The 12,125-nt window shown below is 52.5% G+C and overlaps 2 protein-coding genes across 2 annotated transcripts in view; both read right to left on the bottom strand.

Annotated features, from left to right (window-relative positions):
- Fam53b (family with sequence similarity 53 member B) overlaps positions 1-3,916 on the bottom strand; it is a 78,785-nt gene extending 74,869 nt beyond the window's left edge. The window contains exon 1 of the mRNA XM_004659264.2: positions 3,767-3,916. Within this exon, the coding sequence (XP_004659321.2) occupies positions 3,767-3,844 (78 nt within the window). The 5' untranslated portion in view covers positions 3,845-3,916. The remainder of the gene's footprint in view (positions 1-3,766) is intronic.
- Positions 3,898-12,125, bottom strand: part of Eef1akmt2 (EEF1A lysine methyltransferase 2) — a 76,879-nt gene continuing 68,651 nt past the window's right edge. Inside the window, exon 6 of the mRNA XM_045141989.1 lies at positions 3,898-4,024. Within this exon, the coding sequence (XP_044997924.1) occupies positions 4,017-4,024 (8 nt within the window). The 3' untranslated portion in view covers positions 3,898-4,016. The remainder of the gene's footprint in view (positions 4,025-12,125) is intronic.

The following is a 12,125-nucleotide window of genomic DNA, read 5'->3' as shown; positions in this document are numbered from 1 at the left end:
GGAAATGAGAGCCAGCCCTTGGCCTATACGTGGGTGAATGGGAAGGACCTGGGAGAGCTCAATGCTCCAAGGTCAAATGTCTGGGCTGCCTTCCAGAAACAGTGCTAATGTTAGAACATGAGACGGAAGAGCCTGCTGGGCAGAGGAGAACAACATGGCAGAGCGGGCATGGGGACTGGGCAGCCATGCCAGGCCTGTATGGCAGGGAGGCCAGGCTGTGGGCACAGCCTACATGCCCACCATGACTCCCAGATATAGTGTTGTGTTCTGTTTTGACACAGGGTCTCATGTAGCCCAGACTGGCCTTAATCTAGCTATTATAACCAAGGCTGGCCCCTCTGCCTCCACCTCTCAAGTGTGGGGATTACAGGCATATACCACTAGTTTCTTAAAAGGGAGGGGAGAGCCATTACGGCCGCTCCTACCCCAACCAGCCCAGGGCAGGAGCCATGGCTCTCTAGGGCCTCAGGACTCTGGGGACTTTCCATCTAGAGAGTCCCAAACCTTCTCTCCATGTGACTAGGAGGAGCCCAGGGGCCAAAGCCCTACTTCTGGAACCCTAAATACCCCTAGCCTCCCCAGAATCCTATTCCTTTTTAAAGTTTAAACCTCCACCTCTGCTATCTTCTTGGCCTGCTTAGAAAACAAAACAAAAGAAACAAATGATTTCCACCTTTCCTGTTGTTAGCTTGCTGGTATTTCTGCGATGACGATGCTACCCCTAGCAACTTCCTCTGCCCCTTGCTGCCGGCTCGTGGTGAATGCAGCTCATCTGACCCTGTCCGGTTCCAGGGAGCTCATCACTGCACTGACTATGTGGAGGGCTTTCTTCATACACACAGCTCTATTCTCGGAGGTGACCACAACCTCCAGAGGCCAGGGCTAGGCCTCTGTGGGAAGGTGCTAGGTGGACTGTACACTCCTGACCTCAGCTCTGGGTTCCCTATCTTGGGGACAGATAAGGACATGCCCTTGCCCCTCAGCCTGTACCATAGCACCCTCCCACATGGCTCCCCATCACCCCTAGGCCTGCATTGTGTTTCCTCTTGTTTTGTAGCAGCGTCAGGCCAGACCCAGAATATGGCCGGTAGTATGTGAAATGTCAGCAAACTCACAAGCAAAAAGGGCCCCATGCAGAAGACCCCCCCCCAACCACTGACCTGCCATCTGGAGCTAAGGGCAGGATGGGTCAGATGGGCCCAAAGCAGGTACCAGGTGGTTGTGAGCCCAGGTAGAATAACAACAAAAGGTACTGAAGGGAGGCGGCTCCTTAGGAAGGGCTCAGAGTCTGGAGGGAGGTGAGGGCTGAGCCCCTCCCAAGGGGACAAGCTCTGTCTTCCTCCTGTTTGGGGAAGACAAGACTCCTTCCATGGAGACAGCTCCTCCTGGCTGGGGCATCACCCCGGGGACCTCAAAGCAGCCAGTCACCTTGAGGCCACCACTCCTCCTAGTCACAGCTACTCTAGGTCTGTTCTTCAAACTTTCCTGGGAAAGTGACCACCCCCAACAAAACAGTGACATATATCTGTGCCCCTCTGCTATAAATGGAGCAGTGGCCAGAGGGACCAAAACACAAGCTCGGAAGCCGTGATGATGGGAACCTGCACGCTCATTACTCTACAAATAGTTACCAAGCACCTTCTGGACAGATGCCTGGTTCTAGGCACCAAATTTCCAGCAACAAGTGGAAAGCAAACATCTGGTTTTCATAAAGGGCCCATCCTAGTGCAGGAGCCACTCACCACGTAGGGGAGCCCCCCCACATACACACACACATGAGAACTGTGAAAAATGACAAATGCCTAAGAGGGAAAACAAGTGGGCAAAGGAAATGGAAAAGGATGGTAAGAGGACTGAAGTTTAGAATGAGTGACCAGAGGAGGCAACAGGAGAGCGCCCTGTTAAGATGAGCGCGTTCCAGGCCATGGAAGATGCGCAAAGGCGCCGAGGCTCCTAACTGTCTCTGAGGCAGAGGCCGGCATGACTTGAGCAGTGTGGGCGAACACAATAGCAAGGATGAGGAAGAGTGGTCTTGGCATTAAAGATCACCCGGGCCTTGTCAATACCAGTGACGGCTTGGGCATTTGCTTGGCATAAAGGCCGAAAGCCAGGGAAGGGTTCCGAGCAGAGGATGAACAGATGTGAGTGAGACTACCCACGGCTGCTAGGTGGAGAAGAGGTTACATGAGCCAGAAGCAAGGCCCAGTGACCAAGGAAATCTCATGCAAGGGCAGCAGGCAGGATGAGTGTGGTGGCGGCGGTGGTGAGAAGTCATCAAACTAGGAGGACACAGTGATGGCAAAAGACCTGAGTGGCCACAGTAGCTTCTTCTCTCTGCTGTGCCCACGGTGCAGAGGCACAGGGAGCAGCCGCAGAGACGGGTGGCCGACACAAGGCTGAAGGAGGCGGCCGGCACACAGGTCAGAGTGGGGCGGGCAGGTGCAGGTGGGGAGGAGAGCGGGCCGAGTCAGGGAGCCAGCCACGGTCCCATTCCAGATCTCAGTTCTCTATGCATTTGGAACGTGACATTGTGCACCAGTAGTTTCTAAGCCACTTCTACTTGGTCTTCAAGGCCACACCCAGCATCTCAGTTCTGCAAGGCTCTCCCTGATGTCCTACAGACAAGCCAGGCTCCTCTGCACATCTGGACCTCACGGGATGTCAGTTCTGAGTTGGTGTTAACAGGTCCTGAAGGGTCACTGCAAGCCATATGCCCAGTGAGCCCCTCTCTGGATTGCTCTCTGGGAGCTGGGCAAGGCCCAGCTCTAAGGCATGACGACTCCGGAGCTGCAGCCCAAGAGGCAGGTGCCTTGTGAAGGCCTGTGCGGTGTGTACAGGCTCCAGTGATTTTGAGCTCACTAGGACCAAGGGCCTCACCTACTCTCTCTCAGCATGGTGGTGTTCACTGGTTGAGATAGTGGAAAGGAACCTACCAAGGGACTTAGTGTAGGGCCTCTAAATGGGCTCTGGAAGGGGTCAGGAAGGGACTGGGGAGCCTGAGTGGCTGAACAGGGGAGCTGCCGAGTTCACAGGACTTAGGCATCTGCATGCTCCCCTGGGGTGTTTACCCCCCTCCACCCCCAGTGTAGCTTCTGGTCCTTCACAGGAAGCAGCCTGCTTGCTTCTGAGGCCGGGCTTGGAAGGGGTGTGTCGAGCCTTGCTCTGCTCATTTACTCTAAGGCCCAAGCAGCTTCCTGCTTCTGGTCCCGGCCCACCACCGCTTGGTCAGAGGCAGTGGGCGATACTGTCACCACAGCCAACCCCTGTGCTGCCAGCCTGCACTGTCTCTCCTTCATCTCCAACGCTTCACCTGCCTCACATGATAGCTCTCACTCTGCACAGCCCTTTGGAGTAACAGCCTTATCTTTGCTCCACACTAGTGCCGCCCTCCTGAAAGCCACCTGCCCTTTTTGGGTGGAGACAAAAGGAGTGCTAGGCTCCAGGGAGCCAGCCTGCTGTGACAGCCATCCTTACTCAAAGCAGCTAGGTTACTTCCCTTTCCCAGTAAGAAGCCACACTGTGCACTGATTTGCCTCATAGCCCCAGTCTGGAGCCCAGGCCACAGACAGGCTCTGCTGGACAGAGGGCATCCAGTGAACCTGCAGGACTATTAATGCTGACTCGGAGCCCGCGCCCCACGAGGTCCAGATGTGCCGAGGAGTTCTACTCCCAGGCTGCTAGGTCTGGATGCCTGTCCACAGCCATCACCCTCCCAGCCCCACCGAGACTCAACAAGGCCACAGAACACAGTCCTCAGGCTCCTCACCAGTTCAGGGCTGAAGGTCCCGCAGGCTACAGCGTCAGCTCCCGGGTTGGCGAGGCTTCTCCTCAGGATCATCACCATGGTAAGGACCTCAGGCGCTGGGCTGCGTCCCAGGGCAGGCACCAGCCATCTTCAGGTGGGCAGACCGAGGCAGCAGAGATGCCTGGGTACTCAGGGAATGGTGTCAACAGAAACAGGTCCCCATCAGCCACTCAGCCTCAAGAAGAGACCTTCGGGAAATTGTCACGGGTGCTCAACAACCTGCAAAGACAAAAGACAGGCCGAGGGGTTCAGGGCTAGGGAAGCCTAGGACCTTGAAAGCCCAGCCCACCCCCAGTGGTGCTTGGGACCCAGTGGAAATAGAACCACCTCCTCACTAAAGTCCCAAAGCCAATGACCTTCAAAAAGGGCAGCAAATTTGGGTTCAGCCACACGACCCCTTCAAGACCTCAGACCATGGAATACTAGCCATGCGTGGCTCAGAGAGCGCACTCAGGTCATGGTACACACAACAGGACGAATTAAGGCAAGCTGAATTAAACTACATCCAAAACCAAGCGGAGGGGTCCTGAGACAGCCCAGGCACGGGGACTTAAGTTCGGATCCCCAGCACTCAGTAACGGCAAATGTCCGTGACCCCAGCCTGCCTGCAGTGAGGTGGGAGGTGGGACAGAGAACCCTGGAAGCTTGCTGACCACACAGCCTGACGTTCACAGCAGTGAACAAGAAGACAGGCCTGCCCAACAAGATAAATGCAAGGACCAATTCTCTGTGTGTCCTCTGACCTCCACACGCGCCTGCACTTATTCACACAGATAAACAACACATGTGCCTGCACTTACATGGATAAATACATATGTGTGCCTGTACTTAACACGGATAAACACACATATGTGTGCCTGCACTTACACGGATAAACACACACACGCCTGCACGTACAGGGCTGAACACACACACGTGCCTGCACTTACACAGATGCACACACACACGTGCCTGCACTTAACTCACATGGATAAACATGTGTCTGCATTTATGCAGATAAACATACACACACATGTGGCCTGCAATTAGTCACATGGATAAACACATGTGCCTGCACTTATGCAGATAAACATACACATACATGTGCCTGCACTTACACGGACACACACACATGTGCCTGCACTCATGGTAAACATACACACACACATTCCTGCCCTTACACTGATAAACATGCACACACATGTGCCTGCACTTACTCACATGGATAAACATATGTGCCTGCACTTATGCAGATAAACATACACATACATGTGCCTGCACTTATTCACACGGATAAACAACACATGTGCCTGCACTTACATGGATAAACACACACACGTACCTGCACTTACACGGATAAACACACACACGTGCCTGTACTCACACAGATAAACACACACACAGATTACAAATCATAATGACACAACCCAAGTGGCTGGAGTGGGCAGAGCGCCCGTTGTCCGATGCTGGGTTGTGTGCCCCGTCCAGATCAGGACAAAGCTGCTGAAGAACCTGAGGCTCACTCAAGCACATGCTCCATCCCTGGCAGTGCCAGCCTTCAACATCTGAGTTCAACACTGAAAGCCTTTGTGGCTTTGTCCTCTTCCCCCAGAGTGCACCAAACCAAGTGATCTGCCAGCAGTCATATGACTCACCACTGCCATTCTGCACCCTGACTTGTCAACACACCACCATGTCCCACTAGAGGCGGGGGGGGGGGGGGCTTCAGTTCAGGTTTGACAAACCATTCCTTACAAGTTGATTTCTTGGGGCTGGGACAATGGCTCAGTGGATCAAGTGCTCCCGGCTCAAGTGGGAGTGTCTGAGTTTGATCCCCAGACCCTGTGTTGAATGAAGCGGGGGCGGGGGGGGGGTGTCGGGGGCTGGAGAGATGGCTTAGCAGTTAAGGCACTTGCCTGCAAAGCCAAAGGACCCAGGTTTGATTTCCCAGGACCCACATAAGCCAGATGCACAAGGTGACACGTGTCTGGAGTTTGTTTATAGTGGCTGACGGCCCCGGCATGCCCATTCTCTCGCTCTCTCCCTCCCTCTTTTTTTTTTTTTTTTTTTTTTTGGTTTTTCGAGGTAGGGTCTCACTCTGGTCCAGGCTGACCTGGAATTAACTCTGTAGTCTCAGGGTGGCCTTGAACTCATGGAGATCCTCCTACCTCTGCCTCCCGAGTGCTGGGATTAAAGGCATGCGCCACCACGCCCGGCTCTCTCTCCCTCTTAAATAAGATAATATAAAAAGCCATGTGGGCTTCTGTAATCCCAGCAAGCTGACAGTGAGATAGGAGGCAGACACAGGAGAATTTCCCAACAGGGACAAACATAGCAAAGAAGAGCAGCAGAGTGAGATCCTAAGAGAGGCCTCAAAATAAGGTGAAAAAGACCGACCTGAACATCGCCCAGACCTCCATAAACGTGCCATGGCACGTGTGCACCCATGTGAGGGAACACAAATGCACACGAGTGCGCGCACACACATACACACACACACACACACACACACACACACACACACACACGATGGTCTCTCTGAATCTATTTCCCTATCCCACTGAAACTGTGGTTAAACCTTCAAAGAAAGTCACATGGAGAAAAGGAATCCGGAAAAGTACTAGTGGTAACAGCAATAAATAAACAGAAGGGCAGCTCCTAATCTGTAATTAAAAACAAATTGCTCAGCACAGGAAAATGTTTTCGAATCTGCTGTTCTGTGTAAAAATTAATTGCACCCGGGTATTTACTTGCCGTACAGACTGTAAATCGTATTTTCCTGTTTACTTCGATGAGACACTTTACAGTGGGTGATTGAAAGTGCTCGTTACAGACCAGCTGGCAAGCACAGGAAGATCACCTTCTACTGTTCTTGGAAAACAAGGTTCACCCAAAGTGCAAAATCAGGGATGGAGGTGGGAGATCAATACGACTGCTCAGGAAGGGAGGAAGGCCCAGAGGATCTGAGGAGTCCCAGGTGGAGCAGGGAGACCTGACCTGTGCTTCGGTACCACATCAATCTATAGGCCGTGTGGCCTAGCCAAGCTGATTTGTTCAAGGAAAGAATTTCAGACCACTCTGCTGAATTCCAGCCAAACAGCAGAGCCAGAAATGCCCGCTGGCCCCCTGCACGCTTGGCTCAGGAGCAGACCAGGCAGGGTACCCCTGGTCTCACTCTTCAAAGGGGCCCTTTGTGCTGGCTCGGTGAGCAGGGGCGGGCGGAGGCTGATGGCAGCTACCATCTTCCTGAGTGTGAGCCGCGATTCAGTTCTGGGGCAGCCAGCACTGGCACAAGGCCTGGGAGGTGACCTGTCCCCCCCTTCCTTCTCCTCCGTAACAGCGGGTATGCTCAGCGGTTACAAGTTCAGATCCTGAGTCAAGCACACCTGGGTTGGGACTTCAGCTCCTGAAATAGAATAGATCGATTTCCCTCTGAGCCTCTGTTTCTCTCTCTGCTTGCCTCCTAAGGCCTTCTGTCGTCCTGGTGGAAGAAGCAGAGCCGCAGCTCGCTCAGTGCTGGGTCATCTGAGAAGTGCTCGGTAGACAATAAACAGTAACTATTGCTGTTAGCTTTGTGAAGAGCCCAGGAGCCCCAAGAGTTTCTTCAGCAATGGCCATCCAGGCAGCCACCCTCAAATTTGTTTCAGTCCCATCAGCAGGACCCTGGCTATATACTATGGCCTACCACTCCAGTGGAACGGTGGAAGCCGGTAAAACTGATGCTGCGGTGCTCCATTGTCATGGAAATACATCAGCCCAGCCAGGCACGGCTTTGTGCAAAGCAGGAACTGAACAGAGGCAGTAATGAGGCCTGCTAGCTCCCACCAGACTCTGCCCCAACTCTGCCTTTACAAGGGACCAGAGCCGGCAGAGACAGCAAGAGGGGTGACAGGTACCACAGCAGCATGTTGGTTCTTGAGCCCTTGGGTGGTCAGGAAAGAACTACGTGACTGAAGAAGGAAGGAGTGTGGCACCACCCCTGTCCTCAAGACTCTAGGGGAAAAGCTGAAGCAAGCCAGAGGACAAAGGAAGGGGCACTAGAGGTCCATCTTGTGTGCGGTGGGGGGGGATCGGCGTGCCACAGCACTCGTGTGAGGTCAGAGAACCAGTTCAGGCCTTGGTCCTTGTTTTGAGGCAGCGTTTCATTGTTCACAGCTCTGTTCACCAGGCTAGCTGTTCAAGTAACTGAGCGTCTCCTGCCTCCACCTCCCTTCTCACCCTAGGTGCACTGGGATCACGAAGGCCAGCACCACTGCATCTAGCGTCACATGGGTTCTGGAGGTCTGAACTCACACTACACGTGCACAGGAGTGCTTCGTCCACTGAACCGTTTCTCCATGCCTGAAGTGGCTCTCAAAGACTCCTGTCCATCTACACAGGGGCTAAGAGGGGAACCGCCTAGATGTCCCTCCATGGAGTCTGGTGAAGTAAGTTACAGTGTCATTGTGTAACAAAATGCCATGTGGCCTTTAAGAAGGCTTTAATGAAGCAAGGACGGCCGCAGGGAATGGTGTGCACACTAGCAGCGGTAACAGGACAAGGAGCTGGGGAAACCCTGGGCTCTGAATGCCCCGCTGAATCAGGCCTTGCTGTGCAGCACGGGGCTCCCGAGCGGCTCTGGGACTGGGCTGTCTGTCGGAAGACTTAACTTTTTCTGCCCTTGCACTGCCTAGCACAGTACCTTGCACAGGGTACTCAAGCCACATTTCTGGAACTGGGCTAAATCATAACGATTTCTGCGATAGTCTGGGCACACACATCCTTAGAGCTGGTGAGGCTAAGCCAGACAGGCAGAGCCTGGCACAATCTGCAGTCCCTGGGATCCCTCTGATTCATGGCACAGGCCTTTCCAACCCCACCAGGGAATGGCAGCACCCACTGGGGACCTCAGCTAGAGGAAGAGAAGCTAGCCTTAGGAGGGATGACAACCACACGATGCCACTAGGAAGGAGTGACAAAGTAGACACTGGACAAAATCCCCTCAGGGGCCACCTCTGGGCCTGGGGCCAGTTTTGCCTAGTGGGTTTTCTCAGAATAAGAACAACAGCTTCTATCACGTAAGCACTGCTATGGCTTGTCTCCTGAGAGCTCATGTGTGAGAACCCAGCATGGTCATGTTAAGAGGCAGTGGGACCTTTAAGAGGGGAATGGAGGGCTGCAGAGAAATGACTTAGCAGTTAAGGGGCTTGCCTGCAAAACCAAAGGATCCAGGTTCAATTCCCCAGAACCCACGCAAGCCAGATGCACAAGGGGGCACATGCATCTGGAGTCTGTTTACAGTAGCTGAAAGCAGTGGCACGCCCTCTCCCTCCCTCCCTCCCCCCTCGCACTTTGCCTCTTTCCAGCTCTCAAATAAAATAAAATAAGTTGTTTTTTTTTTTTTAAAAAGGGGAATGGAGTTTAGCATGAGATCATTAGGTCTTGCGTGGGGTGTTGCTGCCCTCTAGTAGAGATTAAGTGGTTCTTATGGGACCCTGAGTTAGTTGTCCTCAGAACATTATCATAAAAATGCATGCCTCGCTCCACCCAGCCATCCTGTCCTGTGATGTGCTCTTTCCCTTTTGTGTACACTGTGACAGTATCTGCCGCAAGGCCTTAATCACAGCTGAGCTGATCCTGGCTGGTGCCATGCCCACCCCAGACTATGAGCTCAATAAGCCTCCTTTTATAAAGTCACCCAGCCTCAGGTATTTTATCAAAATAACAGAAAGCACACTGCACACCTGTAATCTCAGCACTCAGGAGGTAGAGGAAGGACAAGAGTTCAAGGATAACCTAGGCTACATGAGCCGCTATCCCCCCAAAAAACAAGCAAACAAAAAACCAGAACTGTTATGGACCAGCCACTACACACACACACACACACACACACACACACAAAACGTAAGTTATGTGTAACTGTCTCCATTTTACAGCCATAAGAAACAGCTGATCCGGGGGCTGAGGCTTGACCCCTGGTAGACCCACCCCTGTCCTCCCCCCAGGCCCACCCTTCGGAAACCACTGAGGCAAGTTCCAGTCAGCCTTCACTTAGCAGTTACCACAGGAAAGTGAAGACATGTTCACCCAGAATCCTGCATACAAATGCTTTACTCGTAACAGCCCAAGCCATCAGCCCACCCAGATGTGCTCAGTAGTTAAACCAACAGCAGCAGTCCATGCAGTCCAGGGAGCACTGCTCTACCGTAAAAGGAAGGAGCTATTAATACAAGAACTTGGAGGAACTGGGCTGAGTGAGAAAAGCCAATCTCAAAAGGTTAATTATTACAGGATGCCATTTATATCATATTCTTGAAATGCCAAAATTACAGAAGTGGAGAACAGCAGTAAGTGGGGGTTTGGATGAGGGTGCGGCTAGAAAGGCAACAGGAGGGACCCTGGTGAAGAGGAAATGTTCTGAACTTGCCATGCTCCCGTGTCTACTTCCTGCTGCCAATGCAGCACCGATTCTGCAGCATGTTACAAATGGGGAAAATGGAGTAAAGAGCGCCCCAAACATCACCAGTATCTCTTCTAACTGCAGGAATAGAAATGAATGCATTTTCAACTACAAAAGTTTATTTTATTTATTTGCGAGGAGAGAGGAAGAACGGGCACCCCAGGGCCTCTTGTCACTGCAAACACACTCCAGACACATGTGCCACCCTGTGCATCCGACTTTACATGGGCACTGAGGAATCGAACCTGGGTTGTTACGCTTTGCAAGCAAGCACCTCAACTGCTGAACCATCTCTCCAGCCCTCAACTATAAAATTTAAGTAAATACACGTCACAACTCAGAGGACTAAATACCAAGACGGCATATTGTTCTAGGAGGCCCCAGATGGCAGGTGTCCACACCCACTGTGGACTACACTTCTCATCTGTGAGCGTCACACCAGCATCTCCTCTGCGCCCTCTTGGTCTGTACAGAAATCCTCTTGTATCGCAGCTCAGTCCCCACAGTCTCCACCCACATCTCTGTCTCCCAAGCCAGGGCAGACAGAGGACTCATGCTCTGCCTCGATGCCTCTGGGGTGCCCGGTGTCTAGGAAGGGTCTGGCTGGCACCCAAACCTGAACAGGAGGACACACTGCTCTCTGGCCTTCACCTCACCAGCCCCAATAAGTGGCTCACTTTCACTAGGATTTCTATCCAAGGAACAGAAAGCGCCTGTCAGACTCCTGAGGCGGGATCGCTGGTCCTACATCCCTGTTTGCCCTCATGGTTTCTGGGTGCCAATGTGGCGGCAGAGGCCACCTCCATGTTCTCACCACAAGGGTGTTTCTGCACAAGAACAGCTCACCAGTCAGGCATGGTGGTGCATGCCTGAAATCCAAGCCCCTGGGAGGGAGAGGCAGGAAGAGCCTGAGTTCAAGGCTAGCCCAGGTTACACAGCAAGGCTTTAACAGAAACAAAACAGCCTAAGCTCCCCAGTGTTTTGCCCAAGAAGAGGCCTAAGGGGTAAGAAACCTGAGACTAAAACTATTACCCCTGTGCCAGCTACACTTTAAGCCACACCCTCCATCCTCACTTCCCTGAGTTTGCACTTAACCCTCTGACATTCCTATGAAGAAATATTGCTGACAGAACTATTCCCATTTTCCAGATGGAAAGACTGAGACTCTAAGAAAGTAATTCAAATCCTGGCTGGGCATGATGGTACACACCTGTAATCCCAGCACTCGGGAGGTAGAGGTAGGAGGATTGCTGTGAGTTTGAGGCCACCCTGAGACTACATACTGAATTCCAGGTCAGCCTGGGCTAGACTGAGACCCTACCTCGAAAGGAAAGAAAGAAAGAAAGAAAGAAAGAAAGAAAGAAAGAAAGAAAGAAAGAAAGAAAGAAAGAAAGAAAGAAAGAAAGAAAGAAAGAGAGGGGAGGGGGGAGATAAGGAGGGGGGAGGAAAGAATTCAAATCCCAGTCAATATTCTTTAGCCAGAAGGACAAGGTCAGCACTAAGATCCAGGCCTGTTCCTTGGGCGCCTCCCTTCCTCCCTCGCTCTCCTGGTTTGACAGACTCTCTTTCTGTTGCCCAGGCTGTCCTCAAGCTCACAACAAGCCTTCCCCAGCCTCCTGGATGCGGACTACAGACGGGCACCAGCACGTCTAGTTTGAACCTGCCCCTCCCAGCAGATAGGACCTGCTGTGTTCTCTTGTAAGTCCTTCCTAACAGAACCGTCTTGCACTGGGCGTGGTGGCACATGCCTTTAATCCCAGCAGTCGGGAGGCAGAGGTAGGAGGATTGCTGTGAGTTCAAGGCCAGCCTGAGATTCCATAGTGAATTCCAGGTCAGCCTGGGCTACAGTGAGACCCTACCTTGAAAAAAACAAACAAACAAAAAAATCCTGTCTTGCTTTTC

The sequence above is a fragment of the Jaculus jaculus genome, chromosome 1 (assembly GCF_020740685.1).
Source record: "Jaculus jaculus isolate mJacJac1 chromosome 1, mJacJac1.mat.Y.cur, whole genome shotgun sequence".
Taxonomy (NCBI): Eukaryota; Metazoa; Chordata; class Mammalia; order Rodentia; family Dipodidae; genus Jaculus; species Jaculus jaculus.
The sequence above is the reverse complement of the archived record's forward strand: the minus strand, read 5'-3'. Positions and strand labels throughout refer to the sequence as shown.